The 14,740-nt window shown below is 47.1% G+C and overlaps 1 protein-coding gene across 1 annotated transcript in view; it reads left to right on the forward strand.

Moving 5' to 3' along the window:
- The window catches only part of RRAGD (Ras related GTP binding D), a 72,568-nt gene that overhangs the window by 46,046 nt on the left and 11,782 nt on the right, over window positions 1-14,740 (forward strand). Inside the window, 1 exon segment of the mRNA XM_030199099.1 lies at window positions 4,261-4,307. Coding sequence (XP_030054959.1) covers window positions 4,261-4,307 — 47 coding nt within the window.

Raw genomic sequence — 14,740 nt, forward strand, 5'->3', positions numbered from 1 at the left:
GACTTGCACAGAAGACCTCTTCAGCTGGTGGGGTTTGGCCGTTTGGGCATCCCTGCCAGTAAAGGTATGGTTTAATACGGGAGGCAGAAGGCAGTGACATGGTGCAGCAGGGGGGAGAGTACATGGCTCTTTGAGTCCACCTCTGGGCTCCACCCCAAAATGAACTTCTGGTTACACCACTGGAATATACACACAACTTTATACAAATAACATACCCATGTATAGTTGCTGTATGGCTGTCTCAGTGGTATGTTTAAAGTTTTATATGGGGAGCAACTGAATTTTGCCATTCTCCATTTAAATTTAAGCCCAGCCTTTGGACTGTCCGTAGGCTCGGACAGATAATCTTTGGCTATATAGTAACCTATAGGTCTAAACATTTTTGAAAAAGAGACTTAAATGGTTTGCACCTGCTACGGACTGCCTACGTCCTTTTCAATATCAAGTTGATGGTATTTACTTCAGAAAGTGGGGAATCTCATTTGACAGATTCTTCCAGTAGACGTAGGTCTACTAGCTGCTAAATTGAGGCTTCTGAATAACGCATACTTCTAGCATTGCCTTTCCAGTTCTGCCAGGTTTAATATGGATATCAAATTGTTCCTCGTTGTCTGGCTTAGTGTCAGTGTTCAACATCTCCAGGATACAATTCCTGGATGAGGTATCTTTTACCTTGAAGCCCTCTAAGGAAATCCCTTAAAGGGTGGGAGGGAAGGGAAATGGGACTTGATATACCACCTTCCTGTGGTTTTTGCAACTACATTCAAAGCAGTTTACATAGTATATACAGGTACTTATTTGCTTATTTGTACCTGGGGCAATGGAGGGTTAAGTGACTTGCCCAGTGTCACATGGATCAAAGTCCCGCTGCACTAACCACTAAGTTACTCCTTTCTTCATGCTCTGTTGATTATGGCAGAACTAGTCGTGCTGAGAATCTAGCTCACCTCATTTTTTTTTGGGGGGGGGGGGGCTGGCAGTGGTGGAAATTCACAAATTTGGACTCCTTAGCTATGTAACAAGGTGAAACAAGAGAGAGAAAGTATTCTGAGCAATGAGAGGGGGTTTGTAGAGGGCATTAAAAATGCTAAGTCCCTTTAAGCGAGCGGTCCAGGGTGCGCAGGCTGCTGGTGAGGCTCTCACTGGGCAGTTTGACACGTTGGACTTTATTCGGGAGTTGGAGGGTGAAGAGGAGCGGCAGGAGAGAGCTACTCTTATAGTGACTTTTGTTTCTCAGTTTGATAGAGATAGGATTTTGAAGTTATTCTTTAAGTTTAGGAGAGAAAAGTTTTTGACTGTACAAGTACGGATGTATCCTGATGTGACCAAGGTAACGCAGAGGAGGCGACAAGCTTTCCTTAAGATGCGCCCCACTGTGTTTCAGATGGGGGGTTTTTTTGGGCTCAATTATCCCTGTAAATGTGTGGTGAAGTTGAACGCTGTTAAATATGTGTTTTTTGAACCTATGCAGTTGAAAGCATTCCTGGACTCCAGGGGGGATAGGGGTGCTCCTTCTCTGGAGGCAGGGGCGGAGAATGTATCCCCGCCTCGGTTATAATTGCTGCCGCCACTCCCTTCAGAGTCCCTTTGTTTTTTTCTTCTTTTTGGAGGGTTTCTACACTGTTACTTTGCCCAAGATAGTGCTTGGTTCCTTGGTTCGATTGTGGACTAATGGGGGAGGCGGGTGAGTGTGTGAGGGTAGTGATTTCCTATGTCAAGATGTTCTTACAGTTCTCCTAGATTGTACAAGAGGTGTTCTTGATCTTGTATATGTGAAATGTATAAATAAATAAATAAATAAATAAATAAAAAATAAAAAAAAAATAAAAAATGCTAAGTAAAACTTTTGACCAATTGGATCTCTTAGAAAGATGTGAAGTCATGGAGGTGATACTGTTGAACGTTAGGAGAAAAGATGATCACATGCTCATAAAATCAGTCCTATTGGTTCTTCAAGTCTTTGGTTAGCTAAGAGGGCTTGACTTGATTGACTGTAGCCACCCAAGGGGAAGAGGTAAAGGTGGTGGAGAGGGGCTAAAGTAAAAAAAATACTCATGAAAGGTACTACTTTTTTTTTTGTTACATTTGTACCCTGCACCTTCCCACTCATGGCAGGCTCAATGCAGCTTACATGGGGCAATGGAGGGTTAAGTGACTTGCCCAGAGTCACAAGGAGCTGCCTGTGCCTGAAGTGGGAATCGTCAGACTCACAGAAACAGAAGCCTGCGCAGCCTTCTACATGGAATGTTGCTAGTGGAATAGCAACATTCCATGTAGAATCTCCAATAGTAGCAACATTCCATGTAGAATCTCCAATAGTATCTATTTTATTTTTGTTACATTTGTACCCCGCGCTTTCCCACTCATGGCAGGCTCAATGCGGCTTACATGGGGCAATGGAGGGTTAAGTGACTTGCCCAGAGTCACAAGGAGCTGCCTGTGCCTGAAGTGGGAATTGAACTCAGTTCCCCAGGACCAAAGTCCACCACCCTAGCCACTCCTCCACTCGAAGTAAACTTGGTGGCAGAAGAGAAAGTTGAAGTACACACATAGGAACAAGCAGAAAAAGTACCATGATTCGTCATATGGGACAATCAAAAGTCTTTTATTGGTAGAACCAACACGGGCTGTGTTTCAGCATCAATTATGTTATGTTACTATGTTAATTATGCCTGTGTCAGAGGATGAAAGACATACAAAACTGAAAAAACATGAAACCAATATTAATGCAATATGTATATATTTTGTATTTTTTAAAAATGTTTTGTACGTGTTTCATCAGATGTATTTGCTTGTCAAAGTACATTTGGAACAGGAAAGTGAGAACTTGTCTGTGGAATGAAATTATTTTTAAAAAACCAGCCCGTTGCCTGTTTTGTCTGCACCTTCAGTGTGTGAAATAAATTGCATATATTAGAAATTGCTTTCTGTTAGTAAGCATTTTTGTGGGGCTTACGTCTATGGGCCCAATATTCAAACTTTGAGAGTTATGCTCATGAATTGGCCTCTTTGAAAATTTACTAGGGCTGAGTGCAAAAATGTATACTCAAAATTTCACTAAACTCTTAAATTAAGGAGCCTAAAAAGCAGGGGCGTATCTGCGTGGGGCCACAGGGGCCTGGGCCCCCACAGATTTCGCCCTGGCCCCCCTCCCCGCCGTCAACCCTCCCCCGCTGCTTACTTTTGCTGGCGGGGGGCCCCAACCCCCGCCAGCCGAGGTCCGACCCGCAATCTCCATATTTCGTCTTCCTCCGTGGCCATGTGCTTCAAGGAAGTAACGCTGCAGTGCTGATTCGTTGAATCCAGTTCGGCGTCTGACGTCGCTGCGACGTCAGACGCCGAACTGGATTCAACGAATTAGCACTGCAGCGTTACTTCCTTGAAGCACATGGCCACGGAGGAAGACGAAATATGGAGATTGCGGGTCGGACCTCGGCTGGTGGGGGTTGGGGCCCCCCGCCAGCAAAAGTAAGCAACGGGGGAGGGTTGACGGCGGGGAGGGGGTGGAGAGAGGCGGCGGCAGCGGGGGGGGGGAGGGAGGCAAAAATGTGCCCCCCCTCTCTGGCTCTGGCCCCCCCTACCGCCGGATTCCAGATACGCCCCTGCTAAAAAGTAGGTGGTAACGGGCAGATTTAGGGCAGGGAAAAGAAGCTAGGAGCTTAGCACTGATTTTCAGTACTAGGCTCATAAATCTAGGCAAACAACGGGCAGGTCTAAATTTATGAGCATGACATTTAAGTTCCTAAATGAAGATGAAGTTGTGCTCCTACCTTTGGCTGAAAACAGGGCACAAATTTAGGAGGCTAATTTAGGAGCATAAATTTAGGTGAATATCGGGCCCTATATGCAGTGGCGTGGGAAGAGCGGGGCGGTCCACCCCGGGTGCACGCTGCTGGAGGGTGCAGAGAGCAGCCGCGTGCCTGTCGGCTCCACTGGTTCCCTGCTCCCTCTGCCCTGGAACAGGTTACTTCCTGTTCTGGGGCAGAGGGAGCAGGGAGCCAGGGGAGCCGACAGGCGCGCGGCTGCTCTCTGCACCCTCCAGCAGCCAAGAATGCACCTGGCAGGGGGGGGGGGCTTGATGCGCCGTGGAGGGAGGTGTCGTGCTGCACCCTGGGGGGACAGATGCCGCTGCACCCGGGGAGGGGGGTGCGCAGCGGCGATCCGCCCTGGGTGGCAGCCGACCTAGGATCACCACTGCCTATATGTATCTATGTGTATGTTGTGGGGATTAGTAGTAATATCATTCTTATTTTTTATTAGACAAAGCTGCTGTGTTCCTCACAAGAAGTTACCCAGATACAAAAGAGGTTTGTGGCCAATGAATGTGAAAACCCTGCAGTGTAAAGTTTGCAAACAGAATTCCAGTAACTTCAGTGTACTCTGCCTATCCCACTCCTCTTGTGTCAGGGTAATGGCTATTTGGTCTGCCTCACTCATGCCTAACCACACCAGGTGAGTCCTTTCAGGGTACAACAGATTTGTAGTCGCAGGCCTGGACTAGCCATTTCCATTTGCTGTACTCCAGTTTCAAAGCCTATCCATTCTGGATAAACCTTTTTTTTTGGGGGGAAAGGTTCAATGCTTGTTTTTCTGTCTTGGATTTTGCTCACACCTTTTTCAGTAGTAGCTCAAGGTGAGTTACATTCAGGTACACTGAGTAGTTCCCTGTCCCAGGAGGGCTTACAATCTAAGTGTGAACCTGAGGCAATGGAGGGTTAAGTGAGTTGCCCAAGATCACAAGGAGCAGCAGTGGGATTTGAACCGACCACCTCTGGATGTCAAAACTGGTGCTCTAACCACTAGGCTACTCCTCCACCCAGAATACCTGAGGCTATTGAAGGAAACCGTGTGGTCATGGCATAGTACACTGAAGTCAGATTTCTGTTTTGAATGTCTATACTTTTTGAACCTGTTAGGTCAATGCTGTTTGTCATTTTATTTAATGTAAATGTTTTAATTTGTGGATTTATTATACACTGCCTGTAAGCCCAAAAGCTATCAAAGCAGTGTACATTCAGGTACAGTAGCTTTTTTTCTGTTCCTGGAGGGCTCAGCTGTTCCTCCTCAGTTAGAGATCCTCACTCACAAATGAAACACTTCAATATCTCTAGATCAGGGGTTCTTAAACCAGTCCTCGGGACACTCCAACCCAGTCTGGTTTTCAAGGTACCGACAATGAACATGCATTGTGAGGACGTTATAATGCCTTTGTATCGCTGCATGGTGTGACCGCACCTCGAATATTGTGTGTAATTCTGGTCACCACATTTCAAAAAAGATAAAGTGGAATTAGAAAAGACAGAGAAGGGAGATGAAAATGATAAAGGGGATGGGACGACTTCCCTATGAGGAAAGGCTAAAGCAGCTAGGGCTCTTCAGCTTGGAGAAGAGACAGCTGAGGAGAGATATGATAGAGGTCTATAAAATAATGAGTGGAATGGAACAGGTAGACGTGAATTGCTTGTTTACTCTTTCCAAAAATACTAGGACTAGGAGGCATGCAATGAAGCTACAAAGTAGTAAATTTAAAACGATTGGAGAAAATTGTTCTTCACTCAACGTGTATTTAAACTCTGGAATTCATTGCCAGAGAATGTGGTAAAAGCGGTTAGCTTAGTGGGGTTTAAAAAAGGTTTAGGCGGCTTCCTGAAGGAAAAGTCCATAGGCCATTGTTAAAATGACTTGGGGAACCTCCACTGCTTATTTCTGGGATAAGCAGCATTAAATGTATTGAACTTTTTGGGGATCTTGCCAGGTATTTGTGACCTGGATTGGCCACTGTTGGAATCAGGATGCTGGGCTTGATGGACCTTTGGTCAGTCCCAGTGTGGCAATACTTATGTACTTATAAATTTGCAGATCTCTCTCAAACATATTAATTATGGGTATCCTGAAACCCAAAAACATCAAAACCAGTGGAAAATCACAACCATAGCAATCAAAATTACTTAATTATATATATATATATATACTAGTAAAACATGTCCGTTTCTGGAGCAAATGAAACGGGCGCTAGCAAGGTTTTCCTCCCGAACCCCGCCCCTCCCTACCCACCCCTTCAGCGTTGTAAAGCCACTGACTGCCATTGTTCCGGACCTCGTCAATGCACGCCACCTTCATCTCCCGAGTCCTTGTTGGTTGTAAAGCCACTGACGCTATTGCTCCGCCCTCGACGTCATCACGTTTGACGCAAGGGCAGGGCCCAGACACAGCGATTTTGGTGGCTTCACCACCACGAACCCTTCGAACCGAAAGGAAGTGCCCGCAGGAACTGACAGTGATGTCAGTGTCCTCAGAACGTTGAGGGTGAGTTTTATTATATAGGGTATATATATATTTTTTAACCTATCTGGCTTGCAAGATTGTTGTGTGAACTTAGGACAAAATGCATCATAGCATAAAATGCCCAACTTTTAATCATAGGTCAAAAACTCTCCTTTTTAAAAAAAAAAATTCAATAATGTCCATAGCTTCTTTTAGTAAAACTTCTTTGCACAAAACTCCACTTTGCCCAATAATACAGTTCAAGTATTAACAAAACCAAGCCACAGAACAAAGTACTACTACTACTACTACTATTTAGCATTTCTATAGCGCTACAAGGCATACGCAGCGCTGCACAAACATAGAAGAAAGACAGTCCCTGCTCAAAGAGCTTACAATCTAATAGACAAAAAATAAAGTAAGCAAATCAAATCAATTAATGTGTACAGGAAGGAAGAGAGGAGGGTAGGTGGAGGCTCAGTCCACCAATAAGAGCCAACCTCATCAGTGATGTCACAATGGCTTGATTGCCTGATACTTGGCTCACTTCTGATATTGTGATGTCATAAGGGAAAGGGGGAAAGGGAAATGGGACTTGATATACCGTCTTTCTGAGGTTTTTGCAACTACATTCAAAGCGGTTTACATATATTCAGGTATTATTTTGTACCAGGGGCAATGGAGGGTTTAGTGACTTACCCAGAGTCACAAGGAGCTGCACTGCACTAACCAATAGGCTACTCCTCTACTACTACTACTACTACTATTTAGCATTTCTATAGCGCTACAAGGCATACGCAGCGCTGCACAAACATAGAAGAAAGACAGTCCCTGCTCAAAGAGCTTACAATCTAATAGACAAAAAATAAATAAAGTAAGCAAATCAAATCAATTAATGTGAACGGGAAGGAAGAGAGGAGGGTAGGTGGAGGCGAGTGGTTACAAGTGGTTACGAGTCAAAAGCAATGTTAAAGAGGTGGGCTTTCAGTCTAGATTTAAAGGTGGCCAAGGATGGGGCAAGACGTAGGGGCTCAGGAAGTTTATTCCAGGCGTAGGGTGCAGCGAGACAGAAGGCGCGAAGTCTGGAGTTGGCAGTAGTGGAGAAGGGAACAGATAAGAAGGATTTATCCATGGAGCGGAGTGCACGGGAAGGGGTGTAGGGAAGGACGAGTGTGGAGAGATACTGGGGAGCAGCAGAGTGAATACATTTATAGGTTAGTAGAAGAAGTTTGAACAGGATGAGAAAACGGATAGGGAGCCAGTGAAGGGTCTTGAGGAGAGGGGTAGTATGAGTAAAGCGACCCTGGCGGAAGATGAGACGGGCAGCAGAGTTTTGAACCGACTGGAGAGGGGAGAGGTGACTAAGTGGGAGGCCAGCAAGAAGCAGATTGCAGTAGTCTAAACGAGAGGTGACAAGGGTGTGGACGAGGGTTTTGGTAGAGTGCTCGGAAAGAAAGGGGCGGATTTTACGGATGTTGTAAAGAAAGAAACGACAGGTCTTGGCGGTCTGCTGGATATGAGCAGAGAAGGAGAGAGAAGAGTCAAAGATGACCCCAAGGTTTCGAGCTGAGGAGACAGGGAGAATGAGAGAGCCATCAACAGAAATAGAAAACGGGGGGAGCGGGGAGGTGGGTTTGGGGGGGAAAATGAGAAGCTCGGTTTTGGTCATATTTAATTTCAGGTGGCGTTGAGACATCCAGGCAGCAATGTCAGACAAGCACGCTGAAACTTTGGTTTGGATGCAAGGTGAGATATCAGGGGTAGAAAGGTAGATTTGGGAGTCATCAGCATAGAGATGGTAGGAAAAGCCATGGGATGAGATTAATGAACCAAGGGAAGAAGTGTAGATAGAAAAGAGGAGGAGACCAAGAACAGAACCCTGAGGTACGCCGACAGTCAGAGGGATAGAAGTAGAAGAGGATCCACCAGAGTGAACACTAAAGGTGCGGAGGGAGAGGTAGGAAGAGAACCAGGAAAGGACAGAGCCCTGGAATCCAAGTGAGGACAGGGTATCGAGAAGTATGCTGTGATCAACTGTTACGTCTGTGGCCGTGACCACCCTCAGACTTACCCTGTTTCTGGGAGTCAGTGGCTGTGCTGGCTTCTGCTTGTTTCTGTGTCTGTCTCTGTCTTAGTTTCTCTCTGGCTCTGTGTGCTGATTGCCCTACTGAACCTCACCTGTGTGGGCTATGCCTTTTCCAAGATGGCTGCTGCCGACTCCTCTATGCCAGTATCCAAGATGGCTCCCGCTGGGCTGACTTCTCTGTGTGTCAAGCCTCTGTTTGGATGCAAGGTGATTGCTGCAGCTGTGCCTCTGGTGTGGAAGGGCTTTATTAATCACTTAGAGACTACAGCCCTGGCCTTTGCATTTCATCTAGGGCCCTGGTGTATAGAGTGCTCTGTACACTGTTTCAGTGTTTGCTCTGTGTGAGTTTCTATGTTTGACTAGCCAGCTTAGGCACCGTGTGGCTTGTTAGCCTGTGTATAGCTTTGCTAGTGCTCTGTGTTTGTTTAGACTAGCCAGCTTAGGCACCGTGTGGCTTGTTAGCCTGTGTATAGCTTTGCTAGTGCTCTGTGTTTGTTTAGACTAGCCAGCTTAGGCACCGTGTGGCTTGTTAGCCTGTGTATAGCTTTGCTAGTGCTCTGTGTTGGTTTAGACTAGCCAGCTTAGGCACCGTGTGGCTTGTTAGCCTGTGTATAGCTTTGCTAGTGCTCTGTGTTTGTTTCCAGTGCATGACTTGTTAGCTTGGGCACAGCTTTGTTGTTAGCTGGTGTATAGCTTTCAAGTCTCCTGAGTGTGCTCTGTGTATGTTTCTTGTGTATGACTGGTTTGCCTGGGTATAGCGTTTCTATTAGCCTAGGTACAGTTTACTAGTCATTGTGTTTAAACCTGCCGACTGCCAGAACCCGGACAGTCCCTGCCTGTCGGCCTTGCCTGCGCCTAGGTGCCAGGGGGCACTCCTGGATCTTCATTCCTGCTGTTCCTGCTTGCAAGTTCCAGTTCCGGGTTTTCCTGTAAGTCCTACCAGCTGCCAGAACCTGAGGGCTCAACCCTCGGGGAAAGGTGGTCAAGCGTAGGTGAAGCCTAGGTCCAGTGTGTTCCAGTCCAGCGGGTTTCACTCCTGTATGTTCCAGTCCTGTGAGGCCCTCCAGTGTGTTCCAGTCCAGCGGGCTCCACTCCAGTGCGCACCCGTCCGGTGCGTTCCAGTTCCGTGTATTCCGGTGTAGAACTCCAGTCCGGGGTTCCGGTCCAGTTTTGTCTCATCTCTACCTTGGAGGTGATCTTGCCTGCCACTGCCGCTCCACGGTAGTGGCCCATGGGCTCACGAACCCAGTGCTCCCGGGGAAGAAGCCTGACAGTATGCCAAGGTCCTCGAGCACGCGACATCAACAGTGTCAAAAGCAGCGGAAAGATCAAGAAGAATGAGGATGGAATATTGACCTCTGGATTTAGCCAGTAATAGGTCATTGGAGACTTTAGTAAGCGCAGTTTCAGTTGAGTGGAGAGGGCGAAAACCAGATTGTAGTGGGTCAAGAATAGCATGTGAGGAGAGAAAATCAAGGCAGCGGCGGTGAACAGCACGCTCAAGTAATTTGGAGAGAAAAGGAAGGAGGGAGATGGGTCGGTAATTAGAGGGACAAGTAGGGTCGAGTGAAGGCTTCTTAAGGAGAGGTGTGACCACAGCATGTTTAAAGGCAGCAGGGACAGTCGCAGTGGAAAGTGAGAGGTTGAGAATGTGACAGATAAAAGGAATAAGAGTAGGAGAGATGGCATTAAGAAGGTGGGTGGGAATGGGATCAGAGGAACAGGTGGTACATTTTGAAGAAGAAAGGAGAAGTGTAGTTTCCTCAATAGTAACTTCAGAAAAGGAGGAAAGGGAATGAGGGGAAGGAGAGAGAGGGGAACGGACTAGTGGAGGGAGAGCTGGTGAGGTAGAGAAAGCAAGGTTTATCTTTTGAACCTTGTTGTGAAAGAATTCAGCAAGGGTCTGAGGAGATAATGAAGGGGGAGTTGGGGGAGGGGGCACCTTGAGGAGAGAGTTCAATGTGGTGAAGAGAAGTCGAGAGTTAGAGCCAAGAGAGTTGGTCAGTTGGACATAATAATCCTGTTTGGCACGTAAAAGAGCAGATTGGAAGGAGGTCAGCATGAACTTAAAGTGTAAGAAATCAGCAAGGGCCCGAGATTTCCGCCAGAGGCGTTCGGCGGAGCGGGTACAGGAACGTAGGTAGCGGATATTAGAAGTCAGCACTTATCTTCAAAATTGGTCCCGACGGGGATCACTGTTTCACCAATATGGCTTCCTCAGGGGATAGAGCAAAAACCGCTGCCACGATAGTGTTGTAGCGTTGCTAATCCTCCATGTTCAAGGCTTCAGTGTTTTCAGGGCTTCGGTAAACTCTTCAGTTACCGATATAAGCACAGTCACTTTGATTTCCTTGGTCGTTTTTCCTATGTTTTTTGTTATCCTGAAAACCAGACTGGCTTGGGGTGGTAGAGGACTGGGTTGAGAACTCCTACTCGGGACGTCTCACACTCCCTGGCATAACATTGCAATGGAGAAAAAAGGCACCCACGTCTTTTGGTACCTATGCAATGAGAGTATGGGGATGGGAATTATTGTGCATAATCGTTTGTAAAATGTTTTTTATGATTGTGTGAAGGGTACCCAGGTTCATCTGATGTTCTTGAATCATAAAAAAGGCACGAAGGGCACTTGCTTGTTTAGAAGCAATGCCTTGTTTCTAATTTCTTACCAAAGAGCTTTAACCAGGTCTGTTTCCATTATTTTCATGCGGAGGGTTGCTCTAGTACTCCTTAGTGGTTCCGGAAAAAATGGAACTCTTTTCAGGCTGTGCTTCCCAGGTGTTGGTCCAATGTAAGAATTATATCAAGATGGTGTGCATGAGTTTTCAAGACACGGATCCCATTTTTCGCTATGCCTGGAATGCTCTCGTAACCAGGAACATGCTGGAAGGGGTTCATTTTATGACAGCAAAGATGCAAAAGCAACAAGGAAACTGGTATACCAAATACAGCTTGATCAAATGATCTTTGTGGAATGTGGTAAAAAAATTGTCCTGCCATGAGGGGCCGATTCTTATCTCTACCCCTATCCAGTTTTTTCTCTCTTCTCCTCCCCACCTAACCATGATGCTGCAGCCTCTGCTGCTCTATACTCCAACCTAATTGTGCTACTCACACCAGCTGCTACTGTGCTAAAGATGGTCTCATTACTTGCAATCAGGGTTGCCAGGTGGAAAAATTTTTTCCCACCCAAACGAGCCCAAATCCAGCCCAAAACCCGCCCAAACTCAAACCTCGCCCCTGACACCCCCACCCCCGCGTCATCAACCCCGCCCCCATCATCGGCCCCGCCTCCCCCGTCATCAGCCCCGCCTCCCTGTCATCGGCCCCGCCCAAAACGTCACTAACTCCGCCCCCCGGGCGGAAAAAAACGCTCAAAAAACCACCCAAAGGACACAAAACAAGCCCAAAAAACCGCAACCCGCCGCAGGCAAAAATTTCCCACGGCGGGTCGCAGAAAACCGCCCAATTGGGCGGTAAAACCGCCCACCTGGCAACACTGCTTGCAATTGATGTAAATTGCAAGCACTAGTACATACCCTCAATCTGCCCTCTTAAAGGTACATAAGCCTATGAGTCATTGGTGATTCCTGTGGTGCTGGCCAGTGCCTTTAAGGGGGAGTCTTGAAGGGGGGCGTATCACCACAGTTTGTTTACATCAGCATCTCGCCAGGAGATGCTCCATTGTTCCTACTGAGTAACCTGCTCCTCAACATGACAAAAGTAACAGATGGGTATAATGTTAGGAAATCCACAAATTGCAAACAACTCACAAGGCCGTATTTATCAACGTCCTATGTGGGATGACTAGAGAGTTTCAGTTGTACGCTTATACAGTTGATGAGACAGTACATGAAAATCCATCTCATGCATATTCATACTGGAAGGAAAGGATCCTCAGGAGCTTAACCGAGATTGGATAGCAGAGCTGGTAGTGGGAGGCGGGGCTGGAGGTTGGGAGGCGGGGATAGTGCGGGGCAGACTTATACGGTCTGTGCCAGAGCCAGTGGTGGGAGGCGGGACTGGAGGTTGGGAGGCAGGGATAGTGCTGGGCAGACTTATACGGTCTGTGCCAGAGCCGGTGGTGGGAGGCGGGGCTAGTGCTGGGTAGACTTATACGGTCTGTGCCAGAGCCGGTGGTTGGGAGGCGGGGCTGGTGGTTGGGAGGCAGAGATAGTGCTGGACAGACTTGTACGGTCTGTACCAGAGCCGGTGATTGGGAGGAGGGGCAGGTGGTTGGGAGGCGGGGCTAGTGCTGGGCAGACTTATACGGTCTGTGCCAGAGCCGGTGGTGGGAGGCGGGGCTAGTGCCGGGCAGACTTATACGGTCTGTGCCCTGAAGAGCACAGGTACAAATCAAAGTAGGGTATACACAAAAGTAACACACATGAGTTGTCTTGTTGGGCAAACTGGATGGACCGTGCAGGTCTTTTTCTGCCGTCATCTACTATGTTACTATGTTACTATGGATATCCTGAAAACCTGCCTGCCTAGATGTGTCCTGAAGACTTGAGTTGAGAACCACTGATCCAGCGTCACAATATTTTATTGATGCTGTGCATGTGCCAGTTCCTCGTTTCGGAGTTAATAATGTCCAGTATTTTTTATCTGTTTTCTGCAGGAGCAGAAGAACCCAATGTGATTGCTGGGTTTCGTATATCCAGTACTATATCAAGGGTATCAATTCTAAACAAGATCTAGTACGGCGTAATTCCAATTTCATGTACTCAGTAAGGGCCTCTTTTATCAAGCCACGCTAGCGGTTCCCGCATAGCAATGCCGACAAAGCCCATTCAGAGTGAAAGGACTTTCTTGGCATGACCACACCGGGCACGACTAGCAAAACTTGATAAAAGGGGCCCTAAATCTTTTCTTCCAACATCACACAAATACAAGCACCTGAGCTAAATATCCAATCATATGGGACCACATATGTCTCCCAGACGAAACCCTTCTTGACAAAGCTCTGAATCACACATAGCATCTAACATTAAGGGGCGAAGTTATCAGTGTGGGCTACCATGGCCAGTGTCTTCGTTGATAATAATGCACGGCACGGGGTGGGGGGGGTGCCAGAAATAGTGCATGCTGGGCCAGCATATCTTCTCCTTCTACCCCTGTCTGGCATCTCCCTCACCTCCCTGTTTTTTCCATATAGAGTGTTTCTGGCTCGGGGAGCAATTCAAACATGTTGCCTTCGGCCTCTTTGGCACTCTCCCTCTGCTGCTGCAGTCTGCCCATGCGGAAACAGGAAGTTGCATCAGAGGTGGGGCAGACTGTAGCAGAGGGAGAGTGCTGAGGAGGCCAAAGGCAGCATGTTTGAATAGCTCCTTCGACGGAAACCCTCCGCATAGAAAAAAAACATTTTTAAGTTACACCATGCAGGTGAGGGAGACGCTGGACGGGGGGGGGGGGCGGGGGGGGGGGGGAGGGTTCAAAGACAGAGATGTTGGAATGAGGGTGGGGGAGGAGGTGAAGTGGAAGAAATAATCTGCTTGGAAAAAGGGGGCGGATGGGAGAATGGGAGAGGGGGAAAAGAGAAAGGAGATACCTGAACAGGGTGGGGGGGGGGGGGTGGCGCCGACTGATAGTTTGCAGGGGGACGCCAGAGTCCCTAGCACCAGCCCTGTATCTCGGATTATTAATAACTACATCTCAATGCATAAAATGAGACCTGCGCTAAAATAGCACGTTGTGGTAAAATAACCCATCGTAATGGGTTCCCATGTTGATAACTTCCCTCCTAAGAGTCAGAAATCAAAAATAGCCTCCTGATTCCATTTCACTGTTCATCCTATTAGGATATGTGCACTGTAACTGGCATATCTACATCTGCTGCTCTTCCCTTGTGTAAGCACTGTGCATTTTAGATCCTGAAATGTGTGCTACCAAGGCATCTGCAGTTTCATTCTATTGATACAACTTTGATGTTCCTTGAGGTGAACCTGTATGATCCTTTTGTTGTGTTTCTTTTGAAGAGACTTGATTGTATACATCCTTTTGGTTGATCTACAGTCTAAAGTGGAATCAAAATGTAGATGATGTATTCTTGTTGTAGGCTTTTCATTTAGAAACATAGAAACATGACAACAGATAAAGGCCATATGACCCATCCAGTCTGCCCATCCTCTGTAACCCCTAACTCTTCCTTTTCCTAAGCGATCCCACATTCTTATCCCATGCCTTTTTAAATTCTGGAACAGTCCTCGACTCCACTACCTCCACCCTTTCTGTGAAATAATACTTCCTTAGGTTACTCCTAAGCCTATTCCCTCTTAACTTTGTCGTATGCCCCCTCATTCCAGAGCTCTCCTTCATTTGAAAAAGGCTCTCTTCCTGTACATAATGCCCCAAGTTATCCCCTTAATTCTATAAAAGTCACTTGGTGCA

This window comes from Microcaecilia unicolor, chromosome 3 (assembly GCF_901765095.1).
Source record: "Microcaecilia unicolor chromosome 3, aMicUni1.1, whole genome shotgun sequence".
Classification (NCBI taxonomy): Eukaryota; Metazoa; Chordata; class Amphibia; order Gymnophiona; family Siphonopidae; genus Microcaecilia; species Microcaecilia unicolor.